The 21,933-nt window shown below is 49.4% G+C and overlaps 1 protein-coding gene across 2 annotated transcripts; it reads left to right on the top strand.

Annotated features, from left to right (window-relative positions):
• The first annotated feature begins 996 nt into the window (after positions 1-996).
• Positions 997-20,735, top strand: KCNK4 (potassium two pore domain channel subfamily K member 4). Of its 2 annotated transcripts, none has more exons than XM_079958200.1 (8): positions 997-1,076; positions 7,353-7,669; positions 9,470-9,590; positions 12,899-13,059; positions 13,947-14,133; positions 14,643-14,782; positions 18,161-19,745; positions 20,124-20,735. In XM_079958200.1, the coding sequence occupies exons 2-7, from the start codon at positions 7,412-7,414 to the stop codon at positions 18,704-18,706; spliced, it is 1,413 nt and encodes a 470-aa protein (XP_079814326.1). In that variant the 5' UTR covers positions 997-1,076; positions 7,353-7,411; the 3' UTR covers positions 18,707-19,745; positions 20,124-20,735. The 2 variants fall into 2 exon arrangements, with proteins under 2 accessions (XP_079814326.1, XP_079814325.1); XM_079958199.1 differs by lacking the exon at positions 997-1,076 and adding an exon at positions 1,185-1,260.
• Positions 20,736-21,933: the final 1,198 nt, after the last annotated feature.

Raw genomic sequence — 21,933 nt, 5'->3', positions numbered from 1 at the left:
TCCCAAAAGAGACTTGGGCAGGCACATAAATAATTTTTTTTTAATCTAAAAATGACTGCTACAGATGCAGACTCAGAAAGATTCATCACATTTAGTCACCCAAAAGATTAACTGGCTATACCATCATCAAGCACCCTTAGCCTGTCTCCACAAAGGATGCTCCTTTGCACCCTATGTACACACAGGGTTGTTTTTACCAGTGATGGATTGAGTCACTAAGCTCATTTATATACCACCTCCACACCATGGTGCCCAAAGCAGCTTACGACAAATATCAAAATACCCTCAGGTGTTGCAGAGAAATCAAGTTAAAAATCTAGCAGTAAATTCTGAAAGGCAGCAATTCAGCAAACCTAGAATAAATGTAACGCTATGGGAGAAATCTAGACAGTGCAAAATAAAAAGGAAGCTAGCAGACGTCATTATATTACTATTATTATTACTTTCTTGTGGTGTCACTTTTTAAAAAATCTTTGCTGGCACTTTTGTCAAGATAAGAGTGCCTGCACCTCTTTTTCTCTCCCCCCCCCACTGCAAAAAAGCCACCCATTTATTTTATTTTCTATCCTGCCTTTCCTCTGAAAGCAGCCCAGAGCAGCAACCACCCAAGTGGTAAAACAATACAATTAAAAATAAAAACCTGTAGAAGATAGAAAAAGTATGGCACGTCTGTTGAGGCACCCTGCATCCCAAGGGGGCTGATAAAAAGGTGTTTGTTCCCCCCCCCCCATTAAGATTTTCCCACCTTTTTCTCCAAAAAACAAACTATTTGATTCCCTAAATGGTTTTGAGGTGGTGGTGTTGGAATTTGCCACTTTCAATTATTCACAATGCTTTGCGAATAGGTGTGTGTTTATCTTGATGATAAATCTTTAGCAATGAACACCTGGTTTCCCCAGGCAATCCAGCTCTCCCCTCCTGAAAACCTCTGCCCCCAAACCACCCCTCCCTCCCTGCTCTATTTCCCACCCCCAAAGAGTTAACACCCACCCACGGCACCTCGCCTGCGTCTCCCCAGGCTACGCTGGGGCTCCATCTGTCTGGTGGCGGAGTGGCACCGCCTGGGCACGGAGGAGGTGGGTGGCTGGGTGGGTGAGTGGGCGAGCCGTGAGTGAAGGTGGGGCAGGCTGGCGGTGGGGTGGGGTGGGGTGGAGCGGGGAGGCTTCACCTGCCCGGGGCAAGCCGGCAGCCTCAGCATCAGGAAGGGAGGAGGAGGAGCTGCTGCTGTTGCTGCTGCTGCTGCTGCTGCAGAGAGCGAGAGTGAGTAACTGCAGGGATGCTCGGGCGGGTCCCAGGGCTGAACGCTGAACCCCCCAACCCCACCCTGGCCCCTTGCATCCTTGCACCCTAGCACTTGGCAGGGAAAGGGAGGCCTGGGGTGCGTGGGGAGGCGAGGCTGCTCTCCAGTGCATTGTCTGGAAGCTGTGTCTGGGTGTGTAAGCAGAAGCAGGGATGGTTTGTGCTGCTGGAGTGGATTCTCCTGCTTTTGCAAAGCAGCGCAGGCAGAAAAAGAAAGCGAGCGAGAGGCTGGGCAGCGGGCGAGGCAGCGGGGAAGTGTGTGTGAGCGAGGCGCCGCTGTTGCGAAGCATGTTGTTTACTGGGGGAGCAAGTCAAGTCCTGTCGCTTTTCGTGGTGCTGCCGGCTTCCAGGTACGTATGCAATGCTTGCGCCCCCCTCTTTTTTTCCGGGAAAGAGGAGCCACATGTCAAGGGGGTGCCTTGTGGAAACAGGGTGGCGAGGGAGCGACATAGGCTGAGTCAGCAAAGTTGGGGGCTTGGAGCAGGGTAGGGGTTGGGGGGTGAGAAAGAGGCAGGCGGGAAAGGAGCGCGGGGGGGGGCAGCACAAGTGTGTGAGTGTGAGAGAGGAAGTGTCGGAAATAGTGAACCTTTAACAGCGTCTGGGGCAGTGCAAGCGTGTGCGTGGGAGGGACACACTAGGGGAAAGTGAGAGTGCAAGACAAACAGCCTGTGTGCTTGAAGCAGGGCAGGTGTGAGCGTGTGGTGTGTGTGTGTGTGTGTGTGTGAGAGAGAGAGAGAGAGAGAGAGAGAGAGAGAGAGAGATGAGCAGGGGAGGGTGATGAACCTGTATCAGTGCATGTGTGTTTACATGCATGGTTGATTTGTGTATGTAAGGAGAAACCAGTGGGATGGGCCACTACAAATATGTGTGTGTGCATGTTGTGAAATGAAAACATAATCAATGCACATGCGTGCTCTCTCACACACACATAAAGCATGTGTGTTGAAACTGGCAAAGAGGATTTGAAAAGAGGGGGAGAGGAATTTTTTGTGTGAGAGACAGCAAGTGCATGGGTGCGATTGCGAGTGCTTTAAAAATAAATGTTAAAAGATAGTTGCATGCCTGGCGCCAGAAGTGTACAGGGATATAAATTGCAGGGTTCTGGGAAGGATCGCTCTGTGAGGGGCAAACTACAGTCCCCAGGATGCTTTGGGGGAGGAAGCCATGTTGCTTTACATGTATGGTACACAGAGCCTCAGTCGCTGAACCTAACCTACCTCAAGGGCAGGTTGTGTGCGTGGGAGAACCACACATGCCACCTGGAAGTCCTCAGGAGGATAAATAACTAACTAGAGGGGAGCAAAGGAGAAACACCATATAGTGATTAAAGAACAACAACACATGGAGATTGTGAATACATGTAGACGCCGATTTCTTTCCACACACATCTTCATCTGAAATGTGGTGGCATCCCATGAAGTCCTACTCAGGGCAGACCTGCTGGAATCAATGGGTTTAAGTTAGTCGTGGGCATTGATTTCAACGGGGCTACTCTGAGTAGGACTTACTTGGACACAACCAAGGGCCTGTAGAGTCCAGCATCCTGTTCTCACAGCGGCCAACCAGATTCCTTCAGGAAACCCAAGTGCATTCCCTCACTGTTACTCATAAGGACGTAATAAGAGCCTGGCAGCTGGATCAGGCCAAAGGCCCATCTAGCCCAGCATCCTGTTCTCACAGTGGCCAAACAGATGCCCCAGTGCCAAGCCTGCAAGCAGGGCCTGAGCGCAACATCAGCTCTCCTCTCCTGTAATTCCCAACAACTGGGAAGGGATTCCATATTTTAACTAGACATCAACCTAAGCCTGCAATCAGCTCCCACCTGCCCGCCCTCTTCACTTCCAACCAAGCAGGGGGTGGGCCTGCTCATCGTAGGCTCTGGCGCCACCTGCTGTTGAGCTCCCAGTCTTCCACCCTACCCGTCCTAGTGGGCTACAACCTGGTCACCACTGGTCCATTGAGTTCAGCACTCTCTAAACTGACTGGCAGCATCTCTCTCCCATGTTTCAGACTGGGGTCTTTTATGGCCCTGCTTGGGGACTGAACCTGGGACCTTCGTCATGCAAGGCAGATGCTCTACCCTTGAGCTGCCGCCCTTCCTGTTTTGTATGGGTGCAAATGAGCGATATCTGGAGTAGGTATGTAAGAGCGATGGTGAGATGGGAGTAAGGGATGTACAGTGGTACCTCGGGTTACATACGCTTCAGGTTACATATGCTTCAGGCTACAGACTCCGCTAACCCAGAAATAGTACCTCGGGTTAAGAACTTTGCTTCAGGATGAGAACAAAAATCGCGCAGCAGTGGCGCAGGAGCAGCAGGAGGCCCCATTAGCTAAAGTGGTGCTTCAGGTTAAGAACAGTTTCAGGTTAAGTACGGACCTCCGGAACGAATTCAGTACTTAACCCGAGGTACCACTGTATAGCAGAGGTGCTCTATGTTATCAGCAATGGGTGTATAAATGTTGTGTGAAGGAAAAATGGAGTGCAACACCTGTGGCCATATGCCTCAAAGATATGCAGTTGGTAGAACACAAGGTTCTTAATCTCAGGGTTTGGGGTCTGAGCCCTGATTTCTGCATTACAGGGGGTTGGAGAACCCTTCCAACTCTGCAATTCTGTGGTTCTGTTATTTTACGGCGCTGTGCCAAGGGTGGGCCTACCCTAGCAAGCTTCCATATTGCACAGAGCACTTCTTCGGGCAGGATGGACAAATCCCTCTTTTCCAGGAATGGCAGTGGAGAGTCTGTTTTCTGCTGCCCCCTCTGGAAATACATAATCCCCTTTCTTTGATCGACAACTAGTGGCACCGCGGTACACTGCCCTTACCAAGCAGCCTTCCCCTGGTTTCAGTGACAACCCCCCCATTCCAATATATACTATGGGAGAAGTAGATCTGGGGAACAGAGAGCTGCCCAAAAGGTGTGGGGAGGTGCTTGTCCCTGGCAAACTCCACACAAGCACTTTGCATCCATCTGTGGTTGGTTGGATGTGCCTGGGGAGTTGGGTCTTGGAGAGAGGGTAGCGTATAATTGAATTGTCTTCAGTTTAATTGGAGCCATCCTTGGGATCTTGGGGGTTGGCAGGGGGCCCACTGCACCGCAGACATCACCCTCAGCGCAGTGCTGGGAAGGGCTACCAGCTGCTACAGAAACACCCCCCCCCAAATCTCTGCAATAAAAGGACCAACCCAGTTGTGTAGCGACCATGTCAGGACTACAATCAGTGGCCTTGAAGGTGAGTGTATAATGCCGGTGGCGGGGGGGGGGGAGGGCACTGCGAAGAATGGGGAGAAATCATAGGGCTCCCCCACCCCTTGCACCCATCACTGTGAAATTTTCCCCATTATGAAAGAAAATGTGCCCCAGATACAGATCAGTGGAGTCTCTCTCTGTCCTCCGACCTGGCAGACACCTTCATTCCTGGGGCTGAGTTTGCAAATGCACTAAGTTTTGGGAGAGCTGCCCTGATCTGTTCCAACTCTGCATTTTCTGATTTTGCCGGTCCATCTTTGACCCTTCTTTGGGTAGCAGCAATGAGTGAGAGGGAATGAGGACCTCAGTACAGGACCCGGTAGGGGGGGTGGTATGAGACAAGCAGGATGGGGGATCTGTGACTTTTGATGTTTTGTGAATACAATATTTCGTTCTTTCCTCCTTTTTAAGAACTCTTAACTAATACAGTGTCCATGTATAGATCAGGAGTAAGATTTGCAGTTTTGCAAACAGCCGTTTGGGAGGGGGGAGAGCTTAAGTTCTGCAATATAGCTAGAAAATGAGTGTGCATTAATAGGAAGTGTCAGCTTCTGCAGTTCTTACACTCAGCCATTAAAAAAACAACAACTGCAACCTAACCTTTCCCAAAGTGTCAAAGCTTTTTATCTGTGCACTTGGAAGTTAAGTTTTGTTGGGTTCTATGTGGCTTACTTACTCCCAAGTTAAGTGGCACAGGACTGCAACACTCAATATTTGGGGTGTTACTTTATTGCTCCAGGTTTGAAATCAAGGTTTATTGCAGGGGAAGAGGAAGAGTTGAAGTACTGTACAGCACATTGGTTGCTTCCGTTGGGAAATTTTAGGAGGGGCTGGAACATACCATACCTTTCCCAGTCAGCTGCACACACAGAAGTGGGAAGTGTGGAGTCTGAGTGGGGTAGCATAGCCTGGGGTGAATTGTTGGAGAGTGGGTGCTTTGTTTTCTACTCTTCCACCCAGCCTAGGTGCTGGAAACAAGCTGAGCAAAGAGATTATGGGATACCTCAAGCCCCTAATCTAGAAGAACCAGGGAAGGAACCATTATAAGCAGGCCGGATTTAGGTTTGATGAGGCCCTAAGCTACTGAAGGTAATGGGGCCCTTTATATGTCCAGCTGTCCTTTGTCAGCAACAAATTGTCACTGTTTTTTTGTGTTAAACATATGCTATATGGTAATTTATGGACCTAATAGGTATCTAAAGCCATTTGCATGTAACAAATAGGAACCTACACAACACAAAACACTGTTGCTGTATGTAAGTTTTATTTTATTTTATCTTATATTTTGGAAATGTACATCCAGGTTTTGTTTTTCTTAAAAAAAAATTGGGGGCCCCCAAGAGAGTGGGGCCCTAAGCTATAGCTTGTTTAGTTTATATGTAAATCTGGCACTGATTATAAGGGTGAGTCTGTGCTCAGTTTGGGGGGGGGGGATTTTTAAGTTTTGTTCTCTAACCAGGAACAATCTTGTTTTTAAACGCCGCAGTTCCCTTGCTGTATTCTTTAAATCAGAGTAGCATTTATTGACGAGACTGCTCAATGCTATGTTGTTTGGGTCAATATTTTTAAGGTTAAGAAATATCACGTTTCTTCTCATTTAAAGGGTTGGGGAGATATTAGACTTAGGCTGTACACACACCATACAGTTAAAGCACATGGCTTCCTCCAAAGAATCTTGGGAACTGTAGTTTGTTAAGGGTGCTGGGAATTTTAGTTCTGAGAGGGGTAAACTACGGCTCACATGATTCTTTGAGTGAAAGAATGTGTTTTAAATTCTGCCTGTATTGGGGGACAGGAGAAAAGAGGGAACTGTTCTCCCTTTCTAAGCACTGGCATCCTGGATTAGACCAATGCTGTGTTTAATGGAGTGTTCTGTACCCAGATGCGCCCAGCAAGGCATGAAGGCAATAGTCCTTATCTGATCTGCCTCTCAGTTGGTTAGAGCACGGTGCTGATAACAACAAGGTTGCAGGTCCGATTCCCCACATGGGACAGTTGCATATTCCTGCATTGCAGAGGGTTGAACTACATGATCCTCAGTGTCCCTTGCAACTCTACAATTCAATGTTTCCTGCTTCCGGTGGTTTTGGAAGCAGGTGGTTTTGGAGTGCCCTTAAACCAGAGGTCTTGAACTGCATGCACATCATAAATTTAAAGCATATGTAAAGTAACCCCCCCAAAAAAAGAATCACAGGTAGTTTACTCCTCACAGAACTATCTTTCTCAGCATCCTTAACAAACTACAGTTCCCAGGGGATCAAGTCTGGCTTGATGGGCACCAGCCACCACTGGGGGGCGCTATCAATGCAGAAGCTGGATGGCCACCTGGTCAGGGATGCTGTCACCGCATCCTGCATCACAGATCCTGCCTGACGACTAGACCCCAAGTCCCCTCCCCACTTTGTGATTAGTCAGCAGCACAATTTCCCTGCTGCTGAATTTGTCACCGCTTCCTTTTTCCAAAAGGGGTTCAACTAGTGGCAGGGAGTTCCAGAGGCTAACAGCTGACCCGTCCTCTGCGAATGTGTCTCCTTTTCAGAGCTGTCCAGGCTAGCAACTATGAGTTCTAGGGATTAGCAACAGACCCATATTCCATGGGCTTGTCTCCTCCTTTCCTCTCGCAAGCTATCCTAGCTAGTAGCAGGAGGTTCCAGAGGTTAACAGTGTGACTAAATACGCCCTTTTTGTCAGTCCTCTAGAGGGCGATCCCGAGACTTTAAGGCATGATGTAGACTGGGGATTTTGGGGTGGAGTGAGGTGGACTCACCCTGTCTTTTTCTTCTTTTATACACCTCCCCCAGTGAATTATCCTCCGCCACCTTTACCCCCCGCCATTTGCCCCCCCGACCATCATGGCTCTATGCCCGTAGTCTGCTACCCGTCCAAGGAGTCTATCTTGAGCCCACGGCCGCAGGAGCGCAACACTGTGATGCGCCGGACCACTGTTTTGGCTCTCTTCTCCGTGGTCCTCATTTACCTGGTCACAGGTGCCTTCGTCTTTCGCCAACTGGAGCAGCCCTATGAGATCCACCAGCAGGGGAAGATCCAAGCCTACCTGGAGCAGTTCTTAAAGCTACACCAATGTGTAGCGGCTGAGGACCTCGAGGACCTCATCCAGGTGAGAGCTGGAGGCCAAAGGGCTGGGGGAGAACAGGGCTCAGGGACTGGTTGGACCCAGAGGAATGGTGGGGGGAACTAGCTGGGAAACTGCCAAGGGAAGAAGGCTCAGGGCCCGGGGGTTGTCGGTGGGTAGGGCTGGGCAATACCTTGTTTTCGACATTGCGATATATCACCAGCTAAATATTGCAATATAGCAATATATCACAATGTCTGAAATAAGGATGGAGCTATGTAGAGGCATTAGCTGGCATCACGGTTTTTCCTGCGTCCTGATTTTTGCCAGCACTTGATTCTCTGCCCCCTGCAAGAAGGCATGGGAGAGCTGAGCTGGTAGAGTTAATGGGGGCTGCAGGAATCAAGAGGAGCAATGGCCGGCTTCATGGTTTTCCCCACATTGTGGTTTTTATGCAGTCTAACCTTGGTCGTCAAACTTAATCTGTTCCGGAAGACCGTTCAATTTCCGAAACGTTCAACAACTGAGGCGCAGCTTCCGATTGGCTGCAAGAGCTTCTTGCATTCAAGCGGGACCCACGTCAGACATTCGGGTTCTGAAAAACATTCGAAAACCGGAACATTTACTTCCAGGTTTTCGGCGTTCAGGAACCGAAACATACGACAACAGAGGCGTTCGGGAACCGAGGTTTGACTGTATCACACACACACACACTATGATTTGCGATATACTGCCAGGTTGAAATGGTGTAACCAATATCACAATATGGAATACCAAACCGGTTTTGAACGATACAGTGGTACCTCGGGTTACATACGCTTCAGGTTACATACGCTTCAGGTTACAGACTCCGCTCACCCAGAAATATTACCTCGGGTTAAGAACTTTGCTTCAGGATGAGAACCGAAATTGCGCAGCGGCAACAGCAGGAGGCCCCATTAGCTAAAGTGGTGCTTCAGGTTAAGAACAGTTTCAGGTTCAGAACAGACCTCCAGAACGAATTAAGTTCTTAACCTGAGGTACCACTGTATTTTGATATATTGCCCAGCCCTAGTGGTAGGACGATGATAAGTGGTCACAGGGAACAGAATGGGAGGAGGCGATGTCAGAAGCTGAAGGGGTAACGGGGCTTAGTGAGGTGGGAGAATCTGTGACAGAGAACTGCTCAAAATCGGAAGCAGGAGAGTGGGATGAGGCAGGTTGAGAGGCAGAGATGAGTCAGGCTGCTGAAGAGGCACAGGGGTCTCCCCCTCCTGCTGCGACATGCTCCCCTCCCCGCTGGTCTCCCGGAATCCAGAGAGGCATGAAGTGGCAGGAGCAGAGGTAGACACACAGGTGCAGTCTCAGATTGCTTGGGGAAAACCCAGGAGAGGAAGGCACTTAGGCAGCTGTGGGAAGGTGAGGACCCCTTCCGTCTCTACAACTGCCTCTTTAGGGGCAAGATTTACCAGGACAAGTTGCTGTGCTCATTAGGCCTAGCACTCCTGTTTTTTTCTTTCTAATAAAGAGTTAACTTTGCCTACTACGTTTGATTTGCTGCTGGCTTGCTCCTGGCAGTAGCTCAGTGCACCTGCCTTGCATGCAAATAAAAATTAAAAACCTCAGGTTCAGTCCCTGGTGGCGTCTCCAGGTAGGCCTGCGAATGTACTCTGCCCGAAACCCTGAGGAGCCACTGCCAGCCAGTGTAGGCAGTACTGAGCTAGATGGATCAGTGAACTGACTCGATATAAGGCTGCTTCCATGTGGGTGAAGGGGCCTGGCTCAGTGCTCTGGGGTTACGGCTGCGCTGGAATGCTGGGCCCTCAGTGGCTTGGTCCTAACCTTTTCCTGTGCCCTTCCTCTCAGCAAGTGGGCGATGCCATGGGCGTCGGAGTGGAGCCTGCCATCAACAGCACAAACGCCAACAGCTCGCACTGGGATATGGGCAGCGCTTTCTTCTTCGCTGGCACCGTGATCACCACCATCGGTATCTGGGGTCTGCTGGGGAGGAGGGAGGAGACAGAGGGAAGGTGCGGGCGCAGTGTTTGCAGCACGGGCCTTGCGTGCAAAAAGGCCCAGGTTCAATCCCTGGTATTATCAGGTCTGAAACACTACAGAAAGCTCCTGCCAGTCCTGGGAGCCACCTGCGTGCATTTAGACACCCATTTCTTAATTTTTTAAAATGAGGTTTTGCCCTTTATCTCTCTGGTGGTAGTGCTGCTGCTACGCCCCACCATAGGTCAGGCCACGGCCCGGTATTGAGCCCTGGATTTGATAATCTGTTTCATCTAGGCATACCTGCTGCTGATTTGCCACCACCACCCTCAAAGGTAACGTGGGTGGCACTGTGGTCTAAACCACCGAGCTTCTTGGGCTTGCCGATCGGAAGGTTGGTGGTTCGAATCCGCGCGACGGAGTGAGCTCCTGTTGCTCTGTCCCAGCTCCTGCCAACCTAGCAGTTTGGAAGCAAGCCGCTGTGGCGGGAAGGTAAACAGCATTACCGTGCACTCTGGTTTCCGTCACGGTGTCCCGTTGCGCCAGAAACGGTTTAGTCATGCTGGCCACATGACCCGGAAAGCTGTCTGTGGACAAACGCTGGCTCCCTTGGCCTGAAAGCGAGAAGAGCGCTGCTTGGCAGGGGGTTGGACTCGATGGCCCTTGTGGTCTCTTCCAACTCTATGATTCTATGATTCTATTCTATGAACCCCATAGTTGCCTTTGACTGGACTCAACCGTCCAGGGGTCCTTTACCTTTTTTACCTTTGCCACCCCCAACCACCTTGCCCAGGAAAGTACAGTGGTACCTCGGGTTACAGACACTTCAGGTTACAGACGCTTCAGGTTACAGACTCTGCTAACCCAGAAATAGTACCTCGGGTTAAGAACTTTACCTCAGGATGAGAACAGAAATTGCATGCCAGCGGAGCAGCAGCAGCGGGAGGCTCCATAAGCTAAAGTGGTACCTCAGGTTAAGAACAGACCTCGAGAACAAATTAAGTTCTTAACCCGAGGTACCACTGTAATATAGTTTTCCAAAATATCTGCATCTAGGGAGGACCTCTTTAGGAGGAGCCTCACCGCCGCCTCTTTCAAGGCAGAAGGCATAACTCCTTCCAGTGGCGCAGCATTGCCTCATCCATTGAATCTATCCAATCAATCCCCTCCTGCTAGATTTGGCAGTCATTATGGGTAGGGATGCTGTTGGCCTCATGGCCATAATCGCCCGGTCCACCTCCTCAGGTTGCAACAACTGAAGCTGACCCCACAAGGTATAATTCATGAATGGTCCAGGGCCCTTCAAGGAGCCTGAACCAATTGTGGCACCTGGCTCAGCATGGATCCAAGTGTTATTTTGCCCTCAGAGTGTTTTGCAAATCTCTCGCAGAGACAGAAGTCGTAGCCCAACATCTAGAGGGCCACAGGTTCCCCATGCTAGCCACATGTCCCAACCAATCAGGGATCACATGTTAAATGTACTTAGGTAAAGGTAAAGGGACCCCTGACCATTAGGTCCAGTCGTGGCCAACTCTGGGGTTGTGGCGCTCATCTCGCTTTATTGGCCGAGGGAGCCGGCGTACAGCTTCCAGGTCGTGTGGCCAGCATGACTAAGCTGCTTCTGGCGAACCAGAGCAGCGCACGGAAATGCCGTTTACCTTCCCGCCGGAGTGGTACCTATTTATCTACTTGCACTTTGGTGTGCTTTCGAACTGCTAGGTTGGCAGGTAATGTGCTTACAAGGTGTAAAGTGGGAAGGTGGAACCTGTGGACTTTCCAGGTGTTGTTGGTTATCTGAGATAGCGCAGTTGGTACAGCATGCAACTTTTAATCTCAGGGCCATGAGTTCGAGCCCCACAGCCAGTCTGTTTATACTGTGAGTAGATTGGGAGTTGGACGTGCCTGAGTTAGATGGACCCCTGGTCTGGCTGTGTATATAGCTGCCTAGGAGTGGGTATATGAGGGTGATCAATGCAGCCAGCTGGCTGCAGCTTCAAGATGGTGCCAGGGAGCCACACAAAGGATTTACAACCCGGGGCTGAGCAAAGAAGCTAAGAGGCTTTGCTTATTTTTGCTGGAGTCTGCAGGATTGGGACAGAGGCTGATCCAGGCACTTCTCCAAAAATTAAGGAAGCAGAAATGGAACAAGGGGGTTGGATTTTCTGTGCGTACATCCTTGTGCAACATTTTGTTTTGAGCCAGGCCTCGTCCCTGGAACAATGACAAGGGTAAGAGTAAAGAAGCAAAGGTTTCTTCTGAGGATATGAAGAGTGCATCTTTCTTACCCCACAGAGTATTAAGGATGCAAGACCCATCTAGTCCAACACCCTGTTCTCACCATGGCCAACTAGATGCCTGTGGGAAGCCCCCCAAACAGGACAGGAGTGCATTGGTCCTCTTCTTGTTCTTGCTGCCTGGCAAGAGGTAGACTGCTTCTGAACTGAGAAGCTCTGTTTCTTTTTTCGTGGCTAAACGATCACCTCCATGAATTTGTCTAACCCCCTTTCAAATCTGTCTAAGCTTATGGCAGTGAATTCCATAAGTTAGTGGTATGTTTTTGAACAGGTGTATTTTCTTTTTTCTGCCCTGAATCTGCTGCCAATTGGATTCATTGGGTGTGTGGGGGGGGAAACCCCTCAGTTTTGTTTGTTTGCTGTGTATGTACTTCTTTAAAAAAACATATCCTGTCCATCTTCCAGAAGAAATTATAAGCAGCTAACAAAAACCAGTAATAATAATATAAAACAATCCACAGTTCAGTCAAATCTGCAGTACTCAAAGTATTAGCAGAAATAAATATCCCAAACCACGACGACAGTTTCAGAACAGCCGTCAGAATTAATAAAACATCCAGATGTAAAAGCAAGGAAAGGTATTTTTAAGACATTGCACACACACATTCAGGCCTGTTTTCACAACCTTGAGGACTACAAACTTGCTTTTTAAAAACTAAAACAGAATTAATATCCAAATATAAAAATTGCCTTTTTAAGCATATGTGTCTTCGGTGGCCCACATACTTTCAGGGCTGTTTTCGCAGTCGTAAAGACTAGAAACTTGCTTTAAAAAAAGCCAAGAACCTAATTCACAATGAGAAAATAAGTACAATAAGACCATGTGCCTATAGCAACTTTGTTACGTGGGGTTGATGGCAACTGTAATCCAAAACCTTTGGAGGGTGCCTGGTTGGAGTAGTCTGAGCCAGAGAGTTAGAACAGAATCTGGATCAATATCGAGGAGCACTTTCTCTTTTCTGCTGACTCTCTCTCTCTGCCTCTCTCTCTTCTCCTGCCCTAACAGGGTTTGGGAACATCTCCCCCAAGACTGACCCTGGCCGGCTTTTCTGTATCTTCTATGCCCTCGTGGGGATTCCTCTCTTTGGCATGCTGCTGGCAGGAGTCGGGGACCATTTAGGATCGTCTCTCCGGAAAGCCATTGGCAAAGTGGAGGACATATTCTTGGTGAGCAAAACCCTCGCCTGGAAGGCAGCTTCTCTCCAGCCTTTCCAACACCACTTGTACATTTCTCTGCCCACCTTTATTTTCAGGGACCTCCTGCTCATTCTTGCGGGTGGCGCTGTGGGTTAAACCACAGAACCTAGGGCTTGCTGATCAGAAGGTTGGTGGTTCGAATCCCCGCGACGGGGTGAGCTCCCGTTGCTCGGTCCCTGCTCCTGCTCACCTAGCACTTCGAAAGCATGTCGAAGTGCAAGTAGATAAATAGGTACCGCTCCGGCAGGAAGGTAAACGGCGTTTCCGTGCACTGCTCTGGTTCGCCAGAAACGGCTTCGTCATGCTGGCCGCATGACCCGGAAGCTGTATGCCGGCTCCCTCGGCCAATAAAGCAAGATGAGCGCTGCAACCCCAGAGTCAGTCACGACTGGACCTAATGGTCAGGGGTCCCTTTACCTTTACCTACTCATTCTACTGTGCAGGACTCAGGTCGTCTGCTTGCAAAGTCCTGTTTTGCTGGTGCCAGTGCCCTTCTGTGAACTTCCCGCCAGCTTTTTTTGAGTCCTGTTTGGGCACATCTGCAAACGGGAGAAACAGTTATGGGCATTTCACACACACACACACACACACACACACACACACACCACACCACACCACACCACACCACAGCCTGTTTTGTTGACTGCAGTATAATGCTTGCCTTCGCCAATTTCATCAGGGAGAAGGGTACCTTGTGGGCACCAAGAATGCCCCCTGTGTGTTTGCAGGGCAGCATATTGGTAGTCTGTAGTCTAGACAGGCTGTTTGAAAGAAATGCACTTATAGGAGTTGGCTGCCTCTTGGATCAGCTGTTGGCTTTTTCAACATTGACCTCTCTTCCATCCTGTTCCCTGCAGAAGTGGCAGGTCAGTGCTACCATTGTGAGGGTCCTCTCGGCCTTGCTCTTCATCCTCATTGGCTGCCTCCTCTTCGTCTCCCTGCCGACCATCATCTTCCAGAGGGTGGAAGGATGGACCCTTTTAGAGAGCGTCTACTTTGTGGTCGTCACGCTGACCACCATTGGATTTGGCGACTATGTGGCAGGTGAGTGTCGTGGGGCGAAATGAAGGGGGTGAGCGCAGTGGGGTGGGGTGCTTTGGAATTCCCCTTTCTGACCCTGAGAGTGGTTCCCAGAGCACAATCAACCCCTCTTCCCAGGGAACTCTGGGAACTGAAGCTCTGTGAGGGGAATAAGGGTCTCCTCTTAGTGCCTATAACAAACTATCATTTCCCAGAATTATTTGAGGGAAGCCAGGGCTGTTTAAAGTGCTTTAAATATTTGGCGTGGATGTGGCCTAAGACTAGTACAAAATGCCACCCTACTGGTTTATTCCAATTGAGAACTTAGTTGGGTTTTCCTGACAGCCTTTAATCCAGGCATTGACCATACATGATCTTAACTTAGCTTCAGCAAGGTGATTCAGTCAAGTCTCTTTGGACCACCTCCTTGGCTCTCTCTTCCTCCCTCTGTACTAAGGTAGAGAGTAACTGGTTTTGGTGGTGGTGGGAGTGCTCATTACAAATTGTCTTGCCTTAAACTTTGCTCCTTCCAGGTGATACGAAAAGCGAAGAATACCTGTGGTACCAGCCATTGGTGGTGGTCTGGATTCTGCTGGGCTTGGCCTACTTTGCCTCCATCCTGACTATGATTGGCAACTGGTTGAGGGTGTTGTCCCGGCGCACGAGAGCTGAGGTGAGGACACTGTGTTTCAAGTGCACTTGGTAGGCCCATTGTATCGTCTCCATGTCCTCCACAACCCCCATTATTAGGGTTTCCAGGTCAGGAGCATCCCAGACCCTGAGATTTCAAGACCTAGGAGAGGTTCCTGGTGATGTCACAGGGCAGGACCTGCAGATGGAGGTTTGTTGGAAGAGAATGAGAGTGGACACCCTCCTCCTCCTCCTCCTATTATTATTATTATTATTATTATTATTATTATTATTATTACTCTAGCTCACCTGAAGATTCAAGCCCTCCAACTGCAACCTGGAGGAGGCCAGGCAAACCTGGAGACTTCAGGTCAGACCTGGAGGTCTGGCAACCCTACCTGTTATTACCTTCTCCCTGTATTTCCCTGTTATGGTGGTGTGGTGATGACTGACTGACTGACTGATTATTTAATTTCTATACTGCTTAATATATTAGAACTATCTTTAAGCAGTGTACCAAAAATGGAAGCGACAGACAACAAACAAAATATTACAAAAACACACCACTACTTGTAAAAAGGTTACATTAATACAAAGTGACTAATATATACAAATCAATATCCATCGATTTTCCTTCTGACACACCTTCCCTCTTCACCTCCAGGTTCTCTTGTTAAGTCCACAATTCCCAAAAGCCAATGGTGTAACCTCTGACGCATACATTAGAAGCCACCTTAGATCTTAGGTCAAAGGCTGTTTGTTCATATAGACCAGTATTGGCCCAGTTTGTACAGAACACTAACCCAAACCGTGGCCTAGCATGGTTCCACAATGGAGAGGATATCCTGACTGCTGTGCTCCTCCCCTACTCTGGTTCTCCTGCTGTGCCATTGTGAGCTAAGCCAGAGTTGTTGTCCGAATCTAGCCTCATGATTTGTCTCTCTCCAGTCCAGGCCAACTCCTGAGCAGCAACCAAGGTTTGCTTTAGGGTTGGGAACCTCAGGTCTGGGGATCTAATGTGGCCCTCCAGCCTTTTCTATCTGGCCCTTGGGACTCATCCTCCTTTAGGGTTTTTGCCTGGCTGGAATGTTTCCTTAAACTCTATTCATGCCTCTTAGTTGCCTCGCTTTAATGTGTGTGGAAGGTAGAGCAAAGCAAAATTTACATCCATGTTGCCCAGAAGGGAATGTGGCCCTTGAGCTGAAAAAAAAGTCCCACGCTCCTGGTTTGCATCCTGTGTTTCGTCTGGAGCGAACCTGGCCTTCTCTATTGCCCTTCAAATTGCAACTTGAGCAAGGCGTCTAGGAAGTGTGAAGGTAGAAGTCTGCAGATCAAGCCACTGTTAACAGCTGGCAGGCAAGCAAGCAAGCAAACAAATAAACAAAAATTTGGGGGCCTTGTTTCTACAGTGCTCCTCATCCCCACCCCCAAACACACACAGCATTCCTTGTGCTGGTGGTGCTCTATAATAACTGGAAGTGAAGGCAAGAATCTGCAGCCTCCGAGTTTTGAAGCATTTCCCCTTTTGCCAATTAAAAAAGCAGATGGCATCAATTTTGCGCATAAACTCATTAAGCGGCTTGCCTAATTGAAAGCCATTTCTTTCTCTCTGACCCTGGCGTTCAGACGAAAGGCAATAAAAACAGCTGGAAATGATTGGTGGCATTTTGCACCCACCCGCCTGGAAACAGGACCAGGCACAGTGAAGGGAAGTAGGGGTTGGTTAAGGAGAATACGTGTTTGCAGCGGGTCTCAATTTTATTTGGTGGTGAAGCAGTTTGCAAGACAGGGAATGCAGTAGCCCCTTAACTGCTGCTCAGCACAATTTCCTACCGTACCCATGTTGTGGCTGGCCTTGTTGGGCATGGGTGCAAGGGGGAACTGCCTCAACAGCGATGCAATGGGTGTAGCAGGCATGTCAGCAGTCAGCTGAGGGCAAACAAAAAGAAATAATTCTTCATGCAGCCTCAGAGGGGTAGACGTGAAAATCAGCTGCAGCAAAACGACCGCTGAAAGTTGCCTCTGGAGCATAAATATTTTGCAGGAGAGATTCAAGCACTAGGAGTTAAGGGCTGAGAACCAAAACTCAAGGATCCTTGCAGCTCAGGAGTCGAGCACTTGCCTTCAATGGAGAAGGTCATGGGTTCAATCGCCAACAGCTCCAGATAGGCCTGGGAGAGACTCCCGATCTGAAATCCTGTAGCGCCACAGCCAGTCAGTGTACACCAGGTGTGGGGAACCTTGGGCCCACCAGCTGTTGCTGAATTGCAACTAGCCATTGACCAGGCGTAGTGGCGCTCCTGGGAATTGTAGTTCAGCAACATTTGGAGAGCCAAAGGTTCCCCACACTTGATGTAGACAATACCATACCCTCTAAGTGTCCTTATTTTCCAGGGACAGTCCTGGAATTACAAAAGCCATCCCAGCTTCTAATTGGATTCTGGAATGTCCCTATTTCCTCCGCCAGCGGCACCACTGCCTAGCTCAGGGGAGAGGATGAGGCAGCACTTGTTCTGAGAGATGGCGGCAGCAGCATCCCATTGCCTCTCCATGGCTACCACTGCTGGCCCTCCTCCCTTGGGCAAGGAGAAGGAGAGGTTTCTGTCGCCAAGGCCCAGCTCCTTGTGATGTGCCAGCTCTGAGGGGCAGACAGGGGGCAGGGCTGCCCTGGGTGGGAAGAAAGGGGGAGCCGAGCAGGGCACAAGGAGTCTTGATTTAAAAAAATTAATGCTTTGTGCATCCGCATCTAATCTTGCCATTTCCCAAAATTTATTTATTGGTGTGTGTTTCCCTGTTTATAAATCTGCTAAAGAATAAAATTTTTAAAAACCAGGATTAAGGGTTTTCTCAGGATGGTGGAGGGCGCGTTGGTGTGGCGGTGGCGGCACTCCCCCTTCTGATATGAAATGCTCTGCTGTGGACACACACACACACAAAGGGAGGGTTGAGGAGGATCAGTTGCAGGGGGAATGAGAAATGTCCCTATTTTCATCTGAGTCATGTTGGAAGGTATATAATACTAAGCTATTGGTGTGACTCAGTATAAGACAGAACCCTGTGTTCCTATATCCCTCATAGTCCTTTAGAATTTGCATTTATCCGAAATTAGCTATGCAGCTCTCCAACCAGCATTTACAAAAATGTATATAAAAATGTGTGCATAAAAATGAATATATCCACGACAGTAACATGTGAAATGTCTTGCATTAGGGGATATTGCATTAGGGGAAATAACATGCTATACTAGATAGATCTTTTAGCATAGAAGTTCTTGCATGTTTCTAAGTGGCATCTAATGGGTTTTTCTCCCCACCTTTCTACTTTCTGACCTTTTGCTTGACTAAATAAAAGACATTCCCCCAATATGGATTTTGGAATTTTCTGTCATAACTAGATCTCCCCCCTTCCTATTTCCCTACAGATGGGAGACTTGACGGCGCACGCTGCCTCCTGGACGGGCAACGTGGCCTCCCAGCTCCGTGTCCCAAACATGGCGTTTCCAGACAAGCTGCACAGAGTGGGCACCTTGAAAGGGAAGCCGCTGTCGCCTTCGGCCATGTTGCAGCAGGGGGACAGCCAAGAGGTATTGCCGCCACTGCTACTGCCGCAGCAGCAATTGCCACCACAGCAGCAATTGCCACCGCAGCAGCAATTGCCACCACAGCAGCAATTGCCACCGCAGCTGCCGCCTTTACCACCCCCGCTGCTGCCACCGCCACTGCCATCCCCGCGCCCATCTCCAGGTACTGCACAGCGTGTGGCCCAGCTGCGGCCTATAGACTATGCGGGTGAAAACCTGGCCTTCATTGATGAGAGTTCAGATGCGCTGAGCGACGGAGGGCCACCTTCTGCCAGGTTGCCCCGCCGCATGCGCCCTCGGGCACGGCACCGTGCCAACACGGGCCAGCCACCAGGATTGCCCATGGTCCTGCTGAGCCTGACCCAGGACAAAGGTGAACCTGTCTAAGGCTAGGGCTAGGCCTAAGCCTGTCTTGGAGCAAGTTTCCGACCTATTGGTGCAGTTCTCTTTGTTCCTCTCCTCCTGTGCCCAGCAGAGTGAAACCCAAAGCGTCTCGGCTTTTGTTTCCGTGAGGTGCTAAGTGCCCGCCTTTTTGTGTGCCCTGGCACAAACCCTCTGCACTGCGGTATCCCATTCTATCCTGCCAACTGGGCTCTGTCCCCGTTTCCATAGACACTAGGAACGCCACCCTCTTTGCTGTGCCAACACAGTCTCTTGCTTCCAGTGGGACAAAACCTGGCATCACCGCTCTCCTCTCCGCATGGTGCTCCCCTACTCAGCCTTCCTCTTGGCAGCAGGATTATACTCCTGTTCCCCAAGCATCACTGGAAGCCTCATCTCAACCTGTGTGCCTGTTATGGTTGTCCTCCTTTAATCTTCCAGAACTGCACCTTGTGAGTGGGTGGACAGGTCAGAATCATTCCCATCCACTCTGGCTCCAAGCACCAGGTCTACTTCCTGTTGCATGCTCTCCTGATCATCCCTGTCCCCAAGCACACACGCACAAAACTCCTCCTGCCTTGTGAGTCAGATTAGGCGAATAGCCACACAAAGTGTGAATGGGTTTCATAGCTGTTGTTCCCTTTCCCCCAGGAAATTATGTTAGCATTGGGCTTTTAACAGAGTAGATGTCTGAACAGATGTCGCCATGATTGAGAAGCCTCAGTGCCCTGGACAAACTACAATTCCCAGGATGGGGGTGGGGTGGGGAACCCATGATAGTATTGCACCTGTACACTTGCTGAAAGTTTGTCACAAACTTATGCACCTTTCCTCCCCTGCTTTGGTGTAGGGACGGAAGAGAAATTTGGTTTAGTTCACATCTAGAGGCCAACCTACCAAACTGGAACTTCCTGAAACTTAAAAAACACAACCCTCTTTGGAGATTCACACTCCTCTGTGTTTTGCACTGCAGTCCTCCAGCCAAGTAATGTGTAGAAAAATGCATAATTTGGGGTAAAGTATGTGTGAAAATAAGGGGACGCAGGTGGCGCTGTGGGTTAAAGCCTCAGCGCCTAGGACTTGCCGTTCGAAAGGTCGGCGGTTCGAATCCCTGCGGCGGGGTGCGCTCCCGCTGCTCGGTCCCAGCGCCTGCCAACCTAGCAGTTCGAAAGCACCTCCAGGTGCAAGTAGATAAATAGGGACCGCTTACCAGCGGGAAGGTAAACGGCGTTTCCGTGTGCGGCTCTGGCTCGCCAGAGCAGCGATGTCACGCTGGCCACGTGACCCGGACGTGTCTCCGGACAGCGCTGGCCCCTGGCCTCTTAAGTGAGATGGGCGCACAACCCCAGAGTCTGTCAAGACTGGCCCGTACGGGCAGGGGTACCTTTACCTTTACCTATGTGTGAACATGCTTATATTGCAGAAAATAAAGCGCAAAAAAATGCATTTTGTTTGGAGAAAACTGCTTTGTAAAAATGTGTCTGTTAGGAGAAATTCACACTCAAATGCCAGTGAGTTGTCATGAAGACTTTTTTCTTTCTTTTTTTAAAGCAGTTGCAAATGGATGTAGAAATGTGAATAATTGAACTTAAGATTGGGAAAAATAAGAAACGGAGGGAAACAAGAATTGACAGATTTGCCTATCCCTACCATGGGGTGTCTGGGAAGGTTGTTGTGGGGTGTGGTTGCCTAAAATATGCTAACAACTGCATTGGGGGAGTCCCTATCCAACCCTCCCTGCAGTCCAGTAATGTTGGAGAGATATAGTAAGATTTGGGAGTGTGTGAACCCTATGGGAGTTCCCTCTTGGTTGGGCTTCCTCCAAGGGCTGTTTGGTTACATGGTGCAAGGCTCTGCAGCCACCCCAAGCTACAGAGAAGAGAGTGTGGGAGGAGGCTACCCTCATCTCTCCCCGTCTTCCATCTTTCACTTCACAAATGTGCCTGTTCTTGACTCTGTATATTGGAAACATTTTATTTATTTATTTATTTATCGGTCTGGTCTTCCAGAAATTAAAACCAAAACTACACGAGAAGCATTTGTGTGTCTGTGTTGTTTGTTTGTATTAATCACAAAGAGACACATCTCCATGTTAAATTACAGCAGTGGTGGGGAACCTCTGTCCTGTCCAACTAAACCATACCTTATGTCAATCAGCTGATGTCACCAGGTAACACGAGGCCTACACCCACCTGTCTAAGTTGGCCTGCGAAGTGAAGGGAGACAGATCTGGTCCACTGGGCCAAAAAGCTTCCCTAGGTGGAATGTAAGAAAGAAGGAAAGTTTGTAGTAAGAAAGTTTGCATTTGCTCCAACTGTCCTTATATAACTGTTAGCGCTTCCAGGCTGTTGCTATTTGGGGGTTAGTGCTGGGCCGGCCTCAATTCCCCCAGCCCCAGGGGCAGACCGAAGTGATGCTCATCAGCCAGTTGGTCCCACACCCTGGGGAATCCCCATTCCCAGGCCTGCCTGCCACTGGCCAGTCCACAGGCAGGCATGCAGTCCTCCCCAGGCAGCCTCTGGATTGGTGACATGGCCGTGGCCAGGCCACAATGCCGCCTGACCATTTATGATAAGGTATAGGAATCTGAGGCCTTGATGGAATATAGGCACATATTAAAAAAAAATTGTGAAAATGTTTTTTTTTTAAAAAAGTTTGAAAAAATATATTGAATTTGCCATAGCTCACCATCGCCAGCTAGTGTCACATTTTTATAATGCACTTTAAAAGGTAAAGGGACCCCTGACCATTAGGTCCAGTCATGGCCGACTCTGGGGTTGCGGCGCTCATCTTGTTTTACTGGCCGAGGGAGCCGGCGTACAGCTTCTGGGTCATGTGGCCAGCATTACTAAGCCGCTTCTGGCAAACCAGAGCAGCGCATGGAAACACCGTTTACCTTCCCGCCGGAGCGGCACCTATTTATCTACTTGCACTTTGACGTGCTTTCGAACTGCTAGGTTGGCAGGAGCAGGGACCAAGCAATGGGAGCTCACCCCGTCGCGGGGATTCGAACCGCCGACCTTCTGATCGGCAAGTCCTAGGCTCTGTGATTTAACCCACAGCGCCACCCGCGTCCCATAATGCACTTTACACAACACTTAAAACGTTCTTGTGTATTTCTGGTGAGCAGAGTCCTCTTTTATTTTCAAATTCAGGCTGGTTGAGGGAGATGACTCAAAAAGTAGCTGAGAGAAAGAAATAACTGAATTCCCTAAGGGCGTATAATGGGCCAC

This window comes from Podarcis cretensis (assembly GCF_951804945.1).
Source record: "Podarcis cretensis genome assembly, chromosome: 16".
Taxonomy (NCBI): Eukaryota; Metazoa; Chordata; class Lepidosauria; order Squamata; family Lacertidae; genus Podarcis; species Podarcis cretensis.
The sequence above is the reverse complement of the archived record's forward strand: the minus strand, read 5'-3'. Positions and strand labels throughout refer to the sequence as shown.